This window comes from Meleagris gallopavo, chromosome 2, assembly GCF_000146605.3.
Source record: "Meleagris gallopavo isolate NT-WF06-2002-E0010 breed Aviagen turkey brand Nicholas breeding stock chromosome 2, Turkey_5.1, whole genome shotgun sequence".
NCBI lineage: Eukaryota > Metazoa > Chordata > Aves > Galliformes > Phasianidae > Meleagris > Meleagris gallopavo.
In genome coordinates, this window is record NC_015012.2 from 28453125 (window position 1) to 28466710 (window position 13586).

Genomic DNA, 13586 nt, shown 5'->3' on the forward strand with positions numbered 1-13586 from the left:
GATTGTTGCCATCAAGGTCTAAATCCCTTCAAGGCTATAAAGAGGAAGAGAATGTATGGAAGTGACAATGTTGGACAGTTCTGAACTCATTACTTTGTACATGCTGAAATACTTGTGTTTCTTTAAAGAAGTTTCTTTAATAATCTAAACCAGTGGTTGCTCTGTTAGAGGTGTATCACGTGTATAATCTCACAGCTTAACGGTTACATGTGTAGGGCAGAAGTCTTCTGAGTTTCACTTGCATCATGTAAATCCACTTAATCTATTTATTGTAAAATAGAAACTAAGGAAGGAGTAGAGGAGGAAACCACAGGGAATAGAGGAGGAGAGTTGTCACAGAATTAATCCTGGAGTTCAACAGAGCGCTTTAACTGCTGTTTTGTTCAGACTTACGCTTTTGTAAAACTGTAGTGATAATGTTAGCTAATAACTTACTGCATCTTAATGCCATGAGTCAGGGAAGAAACATAACTGTTCTAAGTTGGCCTGGCGGTGTACATGTGAAAACATTGCTGCCAGCAGCTGGGAGTTGGGATTTGTGTGCCAAGTTCCTGTTGGCAGTGTACAGACTGCAGAGGCTTACCAGCAGCAGCGTTGACCTAGAGGCAGTGTAGTGTGCTTGAAACTTTCCTCAAATGTTAGTCAATTTCTAATAGTCCTTGAAAGTAACGATAAAGTTGTGTTGCTCTTCTAGCCTTTATAGCAGATGACATTGCATATTGACATTAAACATTAACAGCACCATTTCCTTGTTAATACTGCTTTAAATCATCCCTTTACTTTGAACAAGAACAATGTAAGTTGTCTTTAAAGAAACATTATTTAATGAACTAGAAATACGAGAAATATAAACCCAACTCTGTTTTTGCTGAAATGGAATTTTCTTTAGACTTGCAAAGAAAATCTTAGTGTAATTAAATTCCATCTCCCTTCTACCTTCCTCCTAAGAACCTAACACTTTGTATGGAGTGCTGATCCTTTGCTTATTTTGGTACTCTATAAAATTATATAGTCTTAAACTGAAATATAAGAGCCTACACTTACTATGTGCTTGTAAAGTTTGTATTTTAATGCAAAAGTCTGGGCTGTTTTCTTCTCTGTTCAACATGCGGTGTTAATGCCACAGCGGAGAGGAAGGGCTTTAAGTGGCTTACAATTGAAATAGGAGTACATTTCAACTAAAAATACTCCTAAATGAGGAATGCTGCCTTAAGGTACTCAGCGCTAACTGCTCTGTGTTTTCAGGTACAGAAACCTAAAGCTTCTCCCATAAGTACCATCGAGGTACAGTTAGTTCAGAAATGTGATACGTGAGTCTAAATACTTGACTTGCTCGTGGCAGAGCAGACCATCGTTTGTGTGAGGCTTTGTTCAGCCTGGGTTCATCCACAAGGGAAAACTTCCTTCGGTTTATCTTAGCAGTAGTTATTGCTAAAAGGGAGATTTATTTTTACGTGAAAATAATTTGTTTACCTAGACCATCACTACTCTTTCAAAAACTTCAATTTCCATTATTTCCCTGAAAAGGTCTGGTAACTTAGTAGCATCAGTGCAAAGAAAGCACAGCTGCATGTTGTCAGCATGGGAGGGCTGAACCATCTGTCATATTGAGTAACTTCACAGCTTATAAGGACTTGTTTACAGGAGGAGAGGTGCCTGTGTTCCAGCAGCTGTGGTGCTGGCAGGGGTGTAGCACGTTGCTTGTGGCATATAACACCGTGGCAGGAGGGTGGTGAGGATGTGGCCTCCTTGTAATGCAGCCCAAACCTGGAGTGCCTGGGCTATGGCTCCATGACAGCAGCATGGCGGGTGCTGTCTGCGTGGGCCTCAGCAGCAGGGCTGTGCTTCTGCCTGTGTCCTGCAGCCCGGCCTGAGGCCTGCTCACATCTCGCTGCTGCTGTGGCTGTGGCTGCTGGCTGCTCTACTGTGGAGCCATGTGCGTGAGGCTGTGCTGGAGACCAAGCAGAAAGCTTCCATTTGGAAAGCAAAGCCAACAAATACTTGTGTTGTCTTTGAGCCTCTGCGCACAGCAGTCGCTAGGACACGCAGGGTAACACGGGCACTCCCCTCATGCCCTGCTATTGGCACGAGGCTGTGTCCTTGGGGTTCCATGAGTACCTCAAGCCTGGCACCAAAGCATTCTCAGGTAACCTGAGGATGGGCCCTTACCTGTGGGATGTCAGCTTGTAGCTTACTCTCTGGAACTCCTTATGAGAGCCCTGCCCTCAGAGCCAGAGACCCTGCTGCCAGAAGTCAGCTCTGCTTGTGTGCTGGACTGCCTGGGGAGTACTGGGCAGTGGGGTCTCTGGGTGATGGAGCCTATGTGCCTGGTGCCTATGGCAGAATGATTTCTGATTGGCTAAAACATTCCAAAATTGCCCTTCTCCCTCAACACTGCTCCATTTTTTCTGATGGTGGAATGAACTAAACCAGAATTCTGGCAGTGCTGTGTACAGTCCATGCCACGGAGATTTAAAAAAGTATTGGTGGCTGTTTTTTAAAATCTCCTTCTATGAACAGTATGTTTTTAATAGAAACAGCTGATGAAGTCATCTTTTACAATGTGGAGGTTTCCTTCTCCATGACCCTTTGGAAAACTAGGCCAATGCTTTGTGAAAGTGCAGCTGCAGTTTGAGCACTGAGTTGTCCGGCTGAGTTACAGATGGAGGTACTGAAGGACTTCCACAGATGTTCCACAGCCACATCTGAGACTCATAAGCAAAAAAGTGCATGCACACACACAGTGATGCAGCTTGCACTGCTTTGGCCCTGAAATGCTGCACAGGGTGGGGACAGATGCAGGACAACCCAAAATTCAGACTGTATAACTGAGACTACTATCCAAATGTGTCTTAAACTCTGGGACTCAGGCTGTGCCCCACTGCCCTGGGCAGCCTGTTCTGTGCCCACCGACCTCTGGTGCAAAACCTTTCCCTACCCCGCTACCCGGTCCCCCCCCCCCCCGACACAGCTCCATGCCGTTCCCTCAGGTCCTGTCGCTGTCACACAGAGCAGAGCTCAGAGCTGCCCCTCTGCTCCCTGTGAGGAGCTACAGCCGCCATCAGGCCTCTGTTCAGCTCCTCTGCTCTGGGCTAGCAAACCCAGGGGCCTCAGCCGTTCCTCACACACCTTGTCCTACAGACCTTACATCTTCGTAGCCCTCCTTTGGACACACTCTTGTAGTTTTATGTCCTTCTTATGTTGTGACATCCAAACCTGCACCCAGTCCTGGAGGCTGCGGGAGGCAGCCAAGAAAGCAGGGCCTGGCCAGCATCGGACTGTGTGTGATTCCCGCCTTCATTTGCCTTTCTGCCAGTGCTGGGAGAGGCAGGAAGTTTCAGCAATCAATCAGTGAACTGCTGCATAAACTCAGAAGCAGCTTAAAAAGATAGCTGCTAAATGCTTAACACGTTGTAAACTTCAAGAAGGAACAAACAAAGGCAAGTGTAGGAAACCTGTAATGCAGTTATTCACTCTGCCGTGCTTTCTGTCCTTGCACACAAGCTACGTTACAGCAGGTTTTTGTTCGTTTCCTGCTTCAGTAAATAATCTTTGATCTGCAGAATCACTTAGGTGCTAAGTTACTGAAATAGAAACTATTTTCACAAATAGAAAAGTATTATGACATGGTAGTCCAGGGAAGATGCAGTTTACACTGAACAGTGATGGTGGATCAGACAGGCCCTCACTGGGACACCACTGACATGGCATATAAAAGCAGGTATTTCTTTTCTGGTCTGTACCTGGCCTCAGTTTATGTAACATTAGCTTACATTAACTCTTCTAGAGCTCCTTACTTACAGTTTCCCCTAAGTTCTAACAAAAACTCTCACTGGATGTGTGGAGGTGTGTGCTTGGGGGGAAGCACTGTGGAGTGCTACCTTTGAAACAGTGTGGGTGCCTGAGACAAGTCAAAAGTAAGAAGGTTCAGCAGTACCAAGAACTCCAAGAGAAGTCCTTAGTTGTAATCATGTGCTTGAAGTGCTATTAATTGCTTACAAGGTGAGGGACACAGGAAGATAAGGTTCTCTTTTCTTCCAGCCTTCCTGTATGTCATTTACAGCGCAGGCTGCACTTGCATTTGGGCCGCACTGGACTTTCAGCTCTGCGGGGCTGGTGATTGAAGTTGATAAGATAAGCCCTTGTGTTATAAAAGGACTTTTGCCTCTGTGGTGAGAAGGCAGTAAAAGAGGAGGGGGAGAGGTAATTAGTAGGACTTGAAATATTTTTTTCTGAAGGACTTGCAGCTCATTCACATCATGCTGAGAAAAAAAAAAAAAGACTGGAAAATCATTGTTAGCTGGGAAATCATTGAGTTAGCTGAGGTGGGGCCACACACAGCAGCATGTGCAGGGTGTGAGTGGTGGAGCTACGTAACCAAAGCCCGATCTGCACTGAGCACGTTTGTCTGCTCTGCTGTGTGGTCCCTGCTGCTGTCAGCACACCCACGGGGTCCTTGGGCCTGCAGCACAGCCTGGGACCTCAGAGGATTTGATTCTCTGAACTGGGCATTCTTTGGGTGAGTGGTCCCCTGCGCTGCCTCAGGCTTTGTGGGTTCTCTGAGTTGCAGAAAATGTTCACAAGAGCCCTCTAGAGATCCTGTCCATCCATCCATTGAAGCTGCACAGGTAGCAGTACTCAGTCAGGGCAGATGGGGCTTCATCTAGCAGAATCTTAAAAACCTGCAAGGACAGGGACCGCATAACCTGTCTAGGCAACCTATTTGCATCCTGTGCTACTTTCTTAGTAAATATGTTCATCCTATTGCCCGGCCTGAAGCCCCTGCTACATCATCTGCCACTACCAAGAGGGGTGTGGCTGCCCTACCAATAATTCTGGGCAGTTGTTAGATCACTCCATAGTCTGTTCCTCCTCAGACTAATCCACCTTTCTTCCAGTACCCTCCACATTTTCAACAATCTCATCGATCAGGAGGCCCAAAAATGGACAGCAATATTGCACACAGCATCATGCACTGCGAGATAATCATAGAATCACAGAATCGTTTGGCTTGGATCTCAAAGCCCACCCAGCCCCAACCCGCTGCTGTGGGCAGGGCTGCACCCCACCAACTCAGGCTGCCCAGGTCCCACTTAACCTGGCCCTGTGTGCCTCCAGGAATGGGGCACCCACCCATCTGGGCAGCAGTGCCAGCGCCTCACCACTCTGAGTAAACAATTTCTTCCTAACATCTAACCTGAATCTTTCCTCTTCTAGCTTCAAGCTATTCCACCTTGTCCTACCACTATCAGACCGTGTAAAAAGCTGGTCCCCCTCCTGTTTATTAGCTCCCTTTAAGTACTGGAATGCCGCAATGAAGTCTCCTTGGGACCTTCTCCAGGCTGAACAAGCCCAGCTCCTTCAGCCTTTCTTTGTAGGAAGGAGAGGTGCTCCAGCCCTCTCATCATCTTCATGGCAACCTCTGGACCTGCTCTAACAGCTCTGTCTTTCTTGTGCTGGGGCCTCAGACCTGGATGCAGTGCTCCAGATGGGGCCTTACAAGGACAGAGTAGAGGGGGGACAATGATCTCTCTCACCCTGCTGGCCCCCTCCTCTTTTGATGTAGCCCCTTGATTTGTCGGCCACCTGCTTCCTGACATAGCCCAGCCTGTGATATGCCTGTTTGCAACAAGAACACTGTTTGCCCATATCCAACTTGACATCCACAGTAAGCACTATCCATACAGCAGGGCTGCTGTACACAGCAGCCTCTGTTGTACACTCTTGTATAAGCAGCTTTCCTGTAATAATAATAAGATTAATAATAACAGTAAATTGTATTCATTAAGCCATTAAATAGTAAGGCGAGCATCTAATAAATAAATATTAGACATAACTTGTGCAAGTTAAACGCCTTGTGTATTTTCTCTGTTTGCTCTGGGAGACCTCAGAGGAAGAGGCTACGATAGAGCAATAAAAACTATTTTAATACTTACATATCAAAGACTGTAACAGTTAAATGTTGCAAAATGCATTTGGGCTCCAGAAGGCATTCTCTCAGGCACGGTCTTTGCAGGAAATTGCCTGTTCACAGGGAAGGGGAGGATCTCAGAGGAGCACAAGGCGGGATTTTAGTGCTAGAGCCAAAGGGCTCACTGTGATACCTGGCTGCCATAACAGCCATCTTCTCTGAAGCAGTGAGGCGACGCGGGTAACCTGGCACTCAGGTCTGCTGGATGCCGAGGGACTGAGGAAAACCTGTGACCTGCTAGTGGTAGAACCAGGTGTGGAGGCCATGTGGTAGGAGCAGGAGGCAGACAGACTGCAAAGTCTCTGGCAGCTCCCGGACATTCCTCAGGCAGGGGCTGCTACTATTGCTTCAGCAGCAGCTTGGCTCAGCCCTGGGATATTTATGTGGCTCCATAGCTTGGCAGCCTGCCACTGCTTTTCTATTTTTTTTTTAAAGAAACGGCCATGAAAGGGAAATGATAGATTCCAAGAGTTTCTTTCAGAAGACTATTGAAGCAAATGAAAAGTTTTCAGGAATTAGCTTGCTTTTACATCTAGTTACTGCCTTGGAAAGTATACTACATGGCACTGAATATAAGCATCACTATCTTGTTCCAAAACAAAACATGAAAATCAGACTACTGAAAGCAACTGAAAGGCTGGTGGGGGAAGGGAGCAAATGGTCTTCCACCAAACAGTGGCTGCATCTTCTGAGTTCCAGTTAGTATGGATCTCACTGGGGATGCCTGGTAGATGGAAGACATTTCTGATGTATTGGTAATGGAACTCTCCTGCACTGTCAGTTTTGCCACCACACCAAGAGTATGCAATGTAATAAAAACCTGTTTGTTTTTATTTGTTGCATGCCATAGCCTTGCAGTTCTCAGGGACTGGAGGCATGGATGGAGATGTGCATAGTGGACACAGCTACAGAGAAGCAAACACATTGAAATGCTCAGTCTTGATTAGGCTATTAAGAGCACAGTGTCTGCCACATACAGAATATGAGGATTCCTTTCTCCTTGTATCAGGTGGACCCTGAAGAAAAGAACTCACTGCATCATCAACGTTAGGTGGAAGTCTCAAGAATGCATGCGCAGGTGATAGAGGTATGCTAGAGGAAGCATGGTGTTCCCAACAGGAGGATGGTGATGTAGAAAACAATGACTAAAAATGGTGAATGGGTTTTTGGGTTGAGAGGACCGTTGTGCATGTCAACAGGAGTATGAAGCCCTCTATGGTAGTGGTTCAAAGGGACATTCTGAAGTTTAGAAAGAAAGGGCTGAGCTCTTGGTGAGTCTGACTAGAGGATTACCAAAGAACACTGATACTGACTAACACAGATCTAAGAAACCAAGTAAAACAAGTTCTGTCATAGTCTCCCACAGGGTGTGCCACAGGGTGACCCTCAACAGCTTTAAGTGTTGGATGAACATGCCATAAGAAAAGCACTAATCATTAGTAGTTGCAGATTTCTTTGGGGTGCCTGAGCAGATTAGCTCCTTTTCTGAGGAACTGATCATTGAAATATTGCTAAGAACAGTCTTAGCCAGGGTTTTGCTAGTCATCAGTCTACATTTTACTTGCAGGATCATCTCATCCAAGGCTCTGTCTTTATCTGCCTACTCCAGCTTGAAGGTTTAGCTTAGTGTAATGTTTTCAGTTTAAGAATGATGTATGTTCCAAGGCCCTGAGTTGTATTAAACTAAACTCAGCTCCACTTCTGACATATTAGTTCTTTGTTCTTCAGATTAAAAGAAAAAAAAAAATCAGAAGCTCATCATTTTCATCTTCTGAACTGTAGAACCTTGTTTTGATCAGTTTTCCAAGGCGATTTTACTGTATCTGCTTCAAACTTTAATTAGCAATCACTGAGTTCCTGACATAAGCTACAGAATACAGGTATGAGAGAAGCATGGGAATTACTGAGCTGGGGTAATTCTTTCACTTGGGAACTCACTAATGCTTCATTGTAATCCCCTTGAAAAAGTCATTTTACCAAAAGCCAGAGTCATTTATTAATGACACCAAGTGACCTTTCCTTCACAGCACTCTAGGTCTTGGGTTGGGTGGTAAACAACAAGACAGCCTGTCAATCTGCAAAATGAACGGAGAAATCAAAGCCATCATCTCCTAAAAAATCTCTGTTTGGGTAAAGCTGTAATTGACAACTTCGGGATGACAGTTGTAATTGCCTCTGTTGTCAATTAAACATTTTAATTCTTGGCTTTTGAGTCTTTCACAATTTTTGGTGGCTAAAGCATTACCTCTGCTATATAGCAAGATGCTGGACAGTAGAGGCAATCTGATCACACACAAGTCTATTACAGAGCTGGCAACACACCCTACTGAGATTGCCATATTTCTGCCTGTTGCCTTGACAGTGACTCCTTCCTGGAAGGCTTGGAGTGTACGACCCCTCGGTGGTGTTCTCCTGTCGCTGCCAGGAGCTCTGAATGCAATCCTGCTGGAAGAGGGCTGCTGAACACCAAGAATGTCAGTAACACAAGCAGCACGATGAGTAAAGCATGCAGGAACTGAAGATGCCATAGGCCCATTTATGTACTTTGGTGGCCCTTTAGATTGCCTTAAAGTAGGGAGAGTTTGTGCATGGTTAACTCTCAGTTCATTCCTTCTCTACTGTTACAGACCCCTCCCTTTCATGTCAGCTAAATCCTTCTCACAGTTTCCTTTTCTACCCCCTCTCTCCATTCAGCAAAGGCTCTGACTTTTTACTAGCTCCATTTTACCTCAGCTTTAAATAATGAAACTCAAACATGCTGGCCAGACTGCTGCATATTACCACTTATCCCATTTTTTCTGCTAACATTTGTGTGAAACACACTCATTTTATATTTTATACAGTGAAGTAGCATTAGGCTGGTGATCTAAGCAATGCAGATACATCTATGTAGAATTTAACAGTTATTGGCCAGAATTATAATACTGTAGCTAAGCAGCCAGAGGTGGTAGTTTTAACTACAGTAGCACAAAACAAGAGCCAAATAACACTGGAGATGATCTAATTCTGCTGTTTGCTCCTCATTGTGGTCACAGTACTTAATTATTTTGAAAGATGCCCTTACATGCATGCTACCTTCTTTCCTGTCAGGACAAAAGCATATTCTCTTCTTTCTCAACAACTGATTTTTGCCGAAGACTAAACATTAATCCAGACATTTTTGTCTTCTGACCTCCCCAGCTGAATTATGACCTCACAGCAAGAAGATCCCTGCTTAGGTTGCAGTTCCTTTTCTTACGTCAGATAGGAAAGAACTCAACCATGTATTAAAATAGGAGCGTGCGCTAAGTACTCGCTCAGTTTCCTAAAGTCACTCCAGGGGCTTTATGAGGCAACGCTTCCTACCTGATCCAAAGAGAAGGAGCACCTCTCCCCTTACACCACAAAATTAGGAGTAACATTTTCTTCTGTGAATTAGAGCTAAATGTGAGTCAAATTCCAAGCTTGAATTCTCTGGTGAATGTAGTGTTTCATTGTGATAACTCCAGGTCTCTGGGGGCTTTTTAATACCAATTACTGAACTGGAAGTTCTCTATAAAACTTATCTTCATTCTTTCACTTCCTCCAGAAAAAACAAGAGGAACAGTGTACAAATAGAAATGGTAAAGAATGCAGATTTGTTTTCTTATTGTACGAGGCAAATCCATACAATGTGAAAGTTGAATTATCTTTGTATTAGCAGCATGTTGGTTTAGTGCTCTGATGTATACTTCCAAATTAATAGAGCCATGCTGCTGCTTACAGCTGGACATCCCCACCCCCACCAACCTGAGTCACAAGCTCTCTCAAACTAAGTCCAGGGTAGAGAGAAAGGACTGTTTTTGCTCAATTAGACCAGAAATGCTTATAACGTAATATACTATAAGTCATTTTGTGAAAACCCTAAATACACTCTTCATTATATAGTCAGAAGCATGTAAACAAAGGCATACTACACCATCATTCATATTCTTGTCAGTATTCAATTAGAGCTAACACTATTTTCAAATAAGACAAATAAGATATTTTCTATGAAAGTATATGTCTATATTTCTTTTAACTGAAGATTTATGGTGATGTATACTAATAGTGTGCCTTTTTAGATGAACCATCACCACTTATAAATCACATCAATTGTTGTTCTACCAATTGTAACAAAATGTCTTAAAAATCTTCTTCAGTGAAGTTACATAAGTATGTGAAATTCCTCCTGAAGTGTTTTTATTCTTAATTTTGCACAGATGGAACAAAGATGGAAACTCAACTTCACAGCCTCTATAAATTTTTTGAAGTTACAGAAGCTACCGATATCTTCACTTTGCACAAACAAAGCACTCACCTACTGCTTAAGTATTCCCACTTTCCAAATGCTACACTTAGCAGCAGCACTGCAAGATGCATTTACTCAGAACAGCTAATGAAAATTATCTTGCATTTAAACGAGGTGAAATTACAACTTTGCTTAAAGCAGCCCCCAAATGTTGTCATTAATTCTGAGACTGTGCAATACAGCGTCAATTGCCAAATGTTTAACAAGTCAAAAACAAGGAGGTCATTGCTAACTGTGTACATAGTCACATATATACATACATGAAACAAAGAAAGGCTTATATACAGATTTAACAGATTCACTCTGAATTTCTTACTTAAATCTTCTAGGAAAACCAGCATGATTTATCAGTTTCAGTTATCTGACATACTTACAGGGCACACTGCCATTTTTGGACCGCCTTCTCTTAATGCTGTGTTACACCACCTATACAGATTCCCCTATAGTAGGACTACGAATTGCTTCTTTCATTGCCAGTTTGTTTTTTTTCTGGATCAAAAGAACTGCCTTCAAATAACATTTTGTTTCTCATTCCTTCTTTAAGCATTCTTTGCCGAATCTTCTGTTGGGCTAAATTGTACCTGCAGTAAAACCTAGAAAGAGAGACAAAAAGAAAATGGGATTCACTCCTTTTATGTGTATGACATTATCAAATCAGTGTTATTCAGCCAGCTGAAAAGTTGAAACCATACACAATGTTAGCAGACTTCATCATAAAATAACACTTAAAGAAAATACCAAAGTACCTGATGTTTCTTTAAGGCAAACATTACTCAGCCATTGAGAAGGAGAACATACAATATACAATTCCAATGGAAAACTCTCAGTTTTACAATTTGGACCTTAACCTCACGAACATTTAGTATGCTGCCTTTATGATCAGGACAGAAGAAAAATAAATAGTTGTTTTTTGTTTGTTTTCCTTAGTATACAGAAATAAGAATTCAAAGACACTGATTTTTTACCCCTTAAAAAAAAATCTGGGGAAGAAAAAAGAGGATAGTTTGCTAGGTAGGTTATTTTTGGTGTTTCAAAAACAGTGGGTAAGGTCACACAAGGATTGCATTGTACAAAGCAGCTAACAAAGGTCTGCCAAAATTCAAGGAGCATTTTACATACCAGTATCCTAACATTGTGCAAATAAAGCCACCGACTGCAAAGTCACAAGATCTTCTAACTCTACCTGAAACAAAGACAAAAATGCTCAAAAAATTAGAGAAATAGCTTGGGTGACTTCCCATTATTCATAAAGTCTAACAGAAAAAATGAATGAATTTATCTTCATGAATCAACACATGGGAAGATACAGAAGGTGTACTTAGTAGAAGTACTTACTAGTTGCTAAAAAGTGTCCAAGACCCACAACTAAAGATCCCAGAGAGCCATACAGCACTGATTCTCGCGCACATGGGACATTTTTAACATCAAGAAATCCTAGGAGTTTGAAGGACTACAAGGAAAAAAAAAAAAAAACAACGCACAAATAAATATTTCAATGAAAAAAATGACTTTGATAAACTTCTACCATGCCAATTTCACACTAAAACTGACTCATCTTAGCAGTCAACAATAAACACTGGAGGATTCCTTGCTTCCAAGGATCTATTTATATTTGAACAAAAACAATTTATATTTGAGCAAAAGGTGAACATGCACCGCTCCATCAAGAATTGTTAGGAAAGAGTTAGCAATTGATTTATCATTTGCTCATTTTGTACATAATTTTGTATAAGCCTAGTGATCTATCATTCCTATTGAAGATTATAAAGGAACTACTTCATTTCTTCCTTTATATTCCCTCCCTTAGAAAGGGAAGGGATAAAACCCATAGGAACCCAGTTCTTTTGTCCAAAACCAACCTACATCAGGTAGACAGGTAAGGTCACAACCAACCAGGTAAGGTTATGCTGTGTCATTTTAATAACTGAAAAAGTAAATGTGTTTAAAAGTAAATTTTAAAAAAATGAAAGAAATTACTGGAAAAAATGCAGATACCAGAGAATCTTATACTGAACAAAGAATAAAAACATCATTCTTATCCTAATCCTATGTATAGCCACAGGCTGTTCAGGTAAATTCCTCTGTACACCACACATGGGTTCTTAAATGAACCTACTGGTAAAAATAACTCAAATTAAGCCATACACTCTTTCCAATTATAACCTACATTGGCTTTTATACGCCAATTTTCTATTTAACCTTCAAATGGCAATTACATGTGGCATTCATAAACACAATTGTGAAGTGACAAATCCGTTTTTAATTTCACAGATGCCTACACTGGCTTCAGCACATTCCAAGTCTCCTAATTTGAATACCACTTGTATCTCTCACCTGATAGACATCCTCACGTGTGCACACAACCTGGAATGGGAAACTACCTCTATACAGGCCTCCAAGCAACACGGTCAGAACTAAGGTACGTGAACAGGTTGCCCAAAGAGGTTGCAGATGCCTTCTCCCTGGAAGCATGCAAGGCCAGGCCGGATGGGGCTCTGAGCAACCTGATCTGGTGCAACTTATAGCAAGGGGATTGGGACTAGATCATCTCAAGGGTCCCTTCCAACCCACACCATTCTATGATTCTATTAACTAGAATAAATCTGCTCTTCTTTCTTCTCATTTGTCTGTTAGATTTTGAAGATGAAATGCTGCAGAAAACCACGTGGGAAGGGCTGGCAGCTCTGGAAGGAGGTCAGCATCAGTGTGACACAGCGTGGCTGTGCAAACAAGGACACAGGCATGTTCTAGCAGCTGGATTTGTGGGCGGGTAAGGGAATCCCCACCAGTAACTGTGCCTGTGTCCTCTGTGGACAACCATCAAGCCGTTCAACATAACCCCTGCGTGCAAGTGAGACAGAAGGGATTTGGTCTATATCGGTTTAATCTACTAATGAATAATTTCAAGCACTCCCTTATGGAAGAAGTCATCCGATACAGTGCTGTTGTTGGCTAGGAAGGTACGTGCTACATCTGTGCTGCATGAGGCACCCTTTTAAAATAGTCCTTCACCTGTTGCCCTACTAAAATCCGCTGCGGCTCCAGCCACTGGTAACTGCTGCGGACACAAGAGCTCGAGCAGCATGGCAGCTTCACCCAAAAGGAAAGGCCCGGCAGAAGAGCAGACCAAAAAAAAAAAAAAAGACAACCAAAAAACAACAACCTAACCAAACCAAAAAAAAAAAAAACTACCCCCCAAAAACTACGACAGTACCTTCCCGACCCGGTTCGATTCAGCCTCCCGCTCTGCCCTGATCCCCCGCTCTGATCACGGCGCAGTGACCCGCTCTCCACGTCTCGCTCAAC

At 42.9% G+C, this 13586-nt stretch overlaps 1 protein-coding gene and 1 long non-coding RNA gene across 2 annotated transcripts; one reads left to right on the top strand and one right to left on the bottom strand.

Moving 5' to 3' along the window:
• Positions 1 to 7783: 7783 nt before the first annotated feature.
• On the bottom strand, positions 7784 to 12857 carry LOC100544124 (cytochrome c oxidase assembly protein COX20, mitochondrial). The gene is made up of 4 exons (XM_031552391.1): positions 12615 to 12857; positions 11616 to 11730; positions 11400 to 11463; positions 7784 to 10873 (listed from the first exon to the last, which is right to left on the bottom strand). Exons 1-4 carry the CDS (start codon positions 12750 to 12752, stop codon positions 10732 to 10734), a joined length of 459 nt encoding a protein of 152 aa, XP_031408251.1. The 5' UTR covers positions 12753 to 12857; the 3' UTR covers positions 7784 to 10731.
• On the top strand, positions 9309 to 13405 carry LOC116216316. Its single transcript, XR_004158845.1, has 3 exons — positions 9309 to 9397; positions 12552 to 12699; positions 12915 to 13405. It is a non-coding gene; the product is annotated as an uncharacterized LOC116216316 (long non-coding RNA).
• The last annotated feature ends 181 nt before the right edge of the window (positions 13406 to 13586 follow it).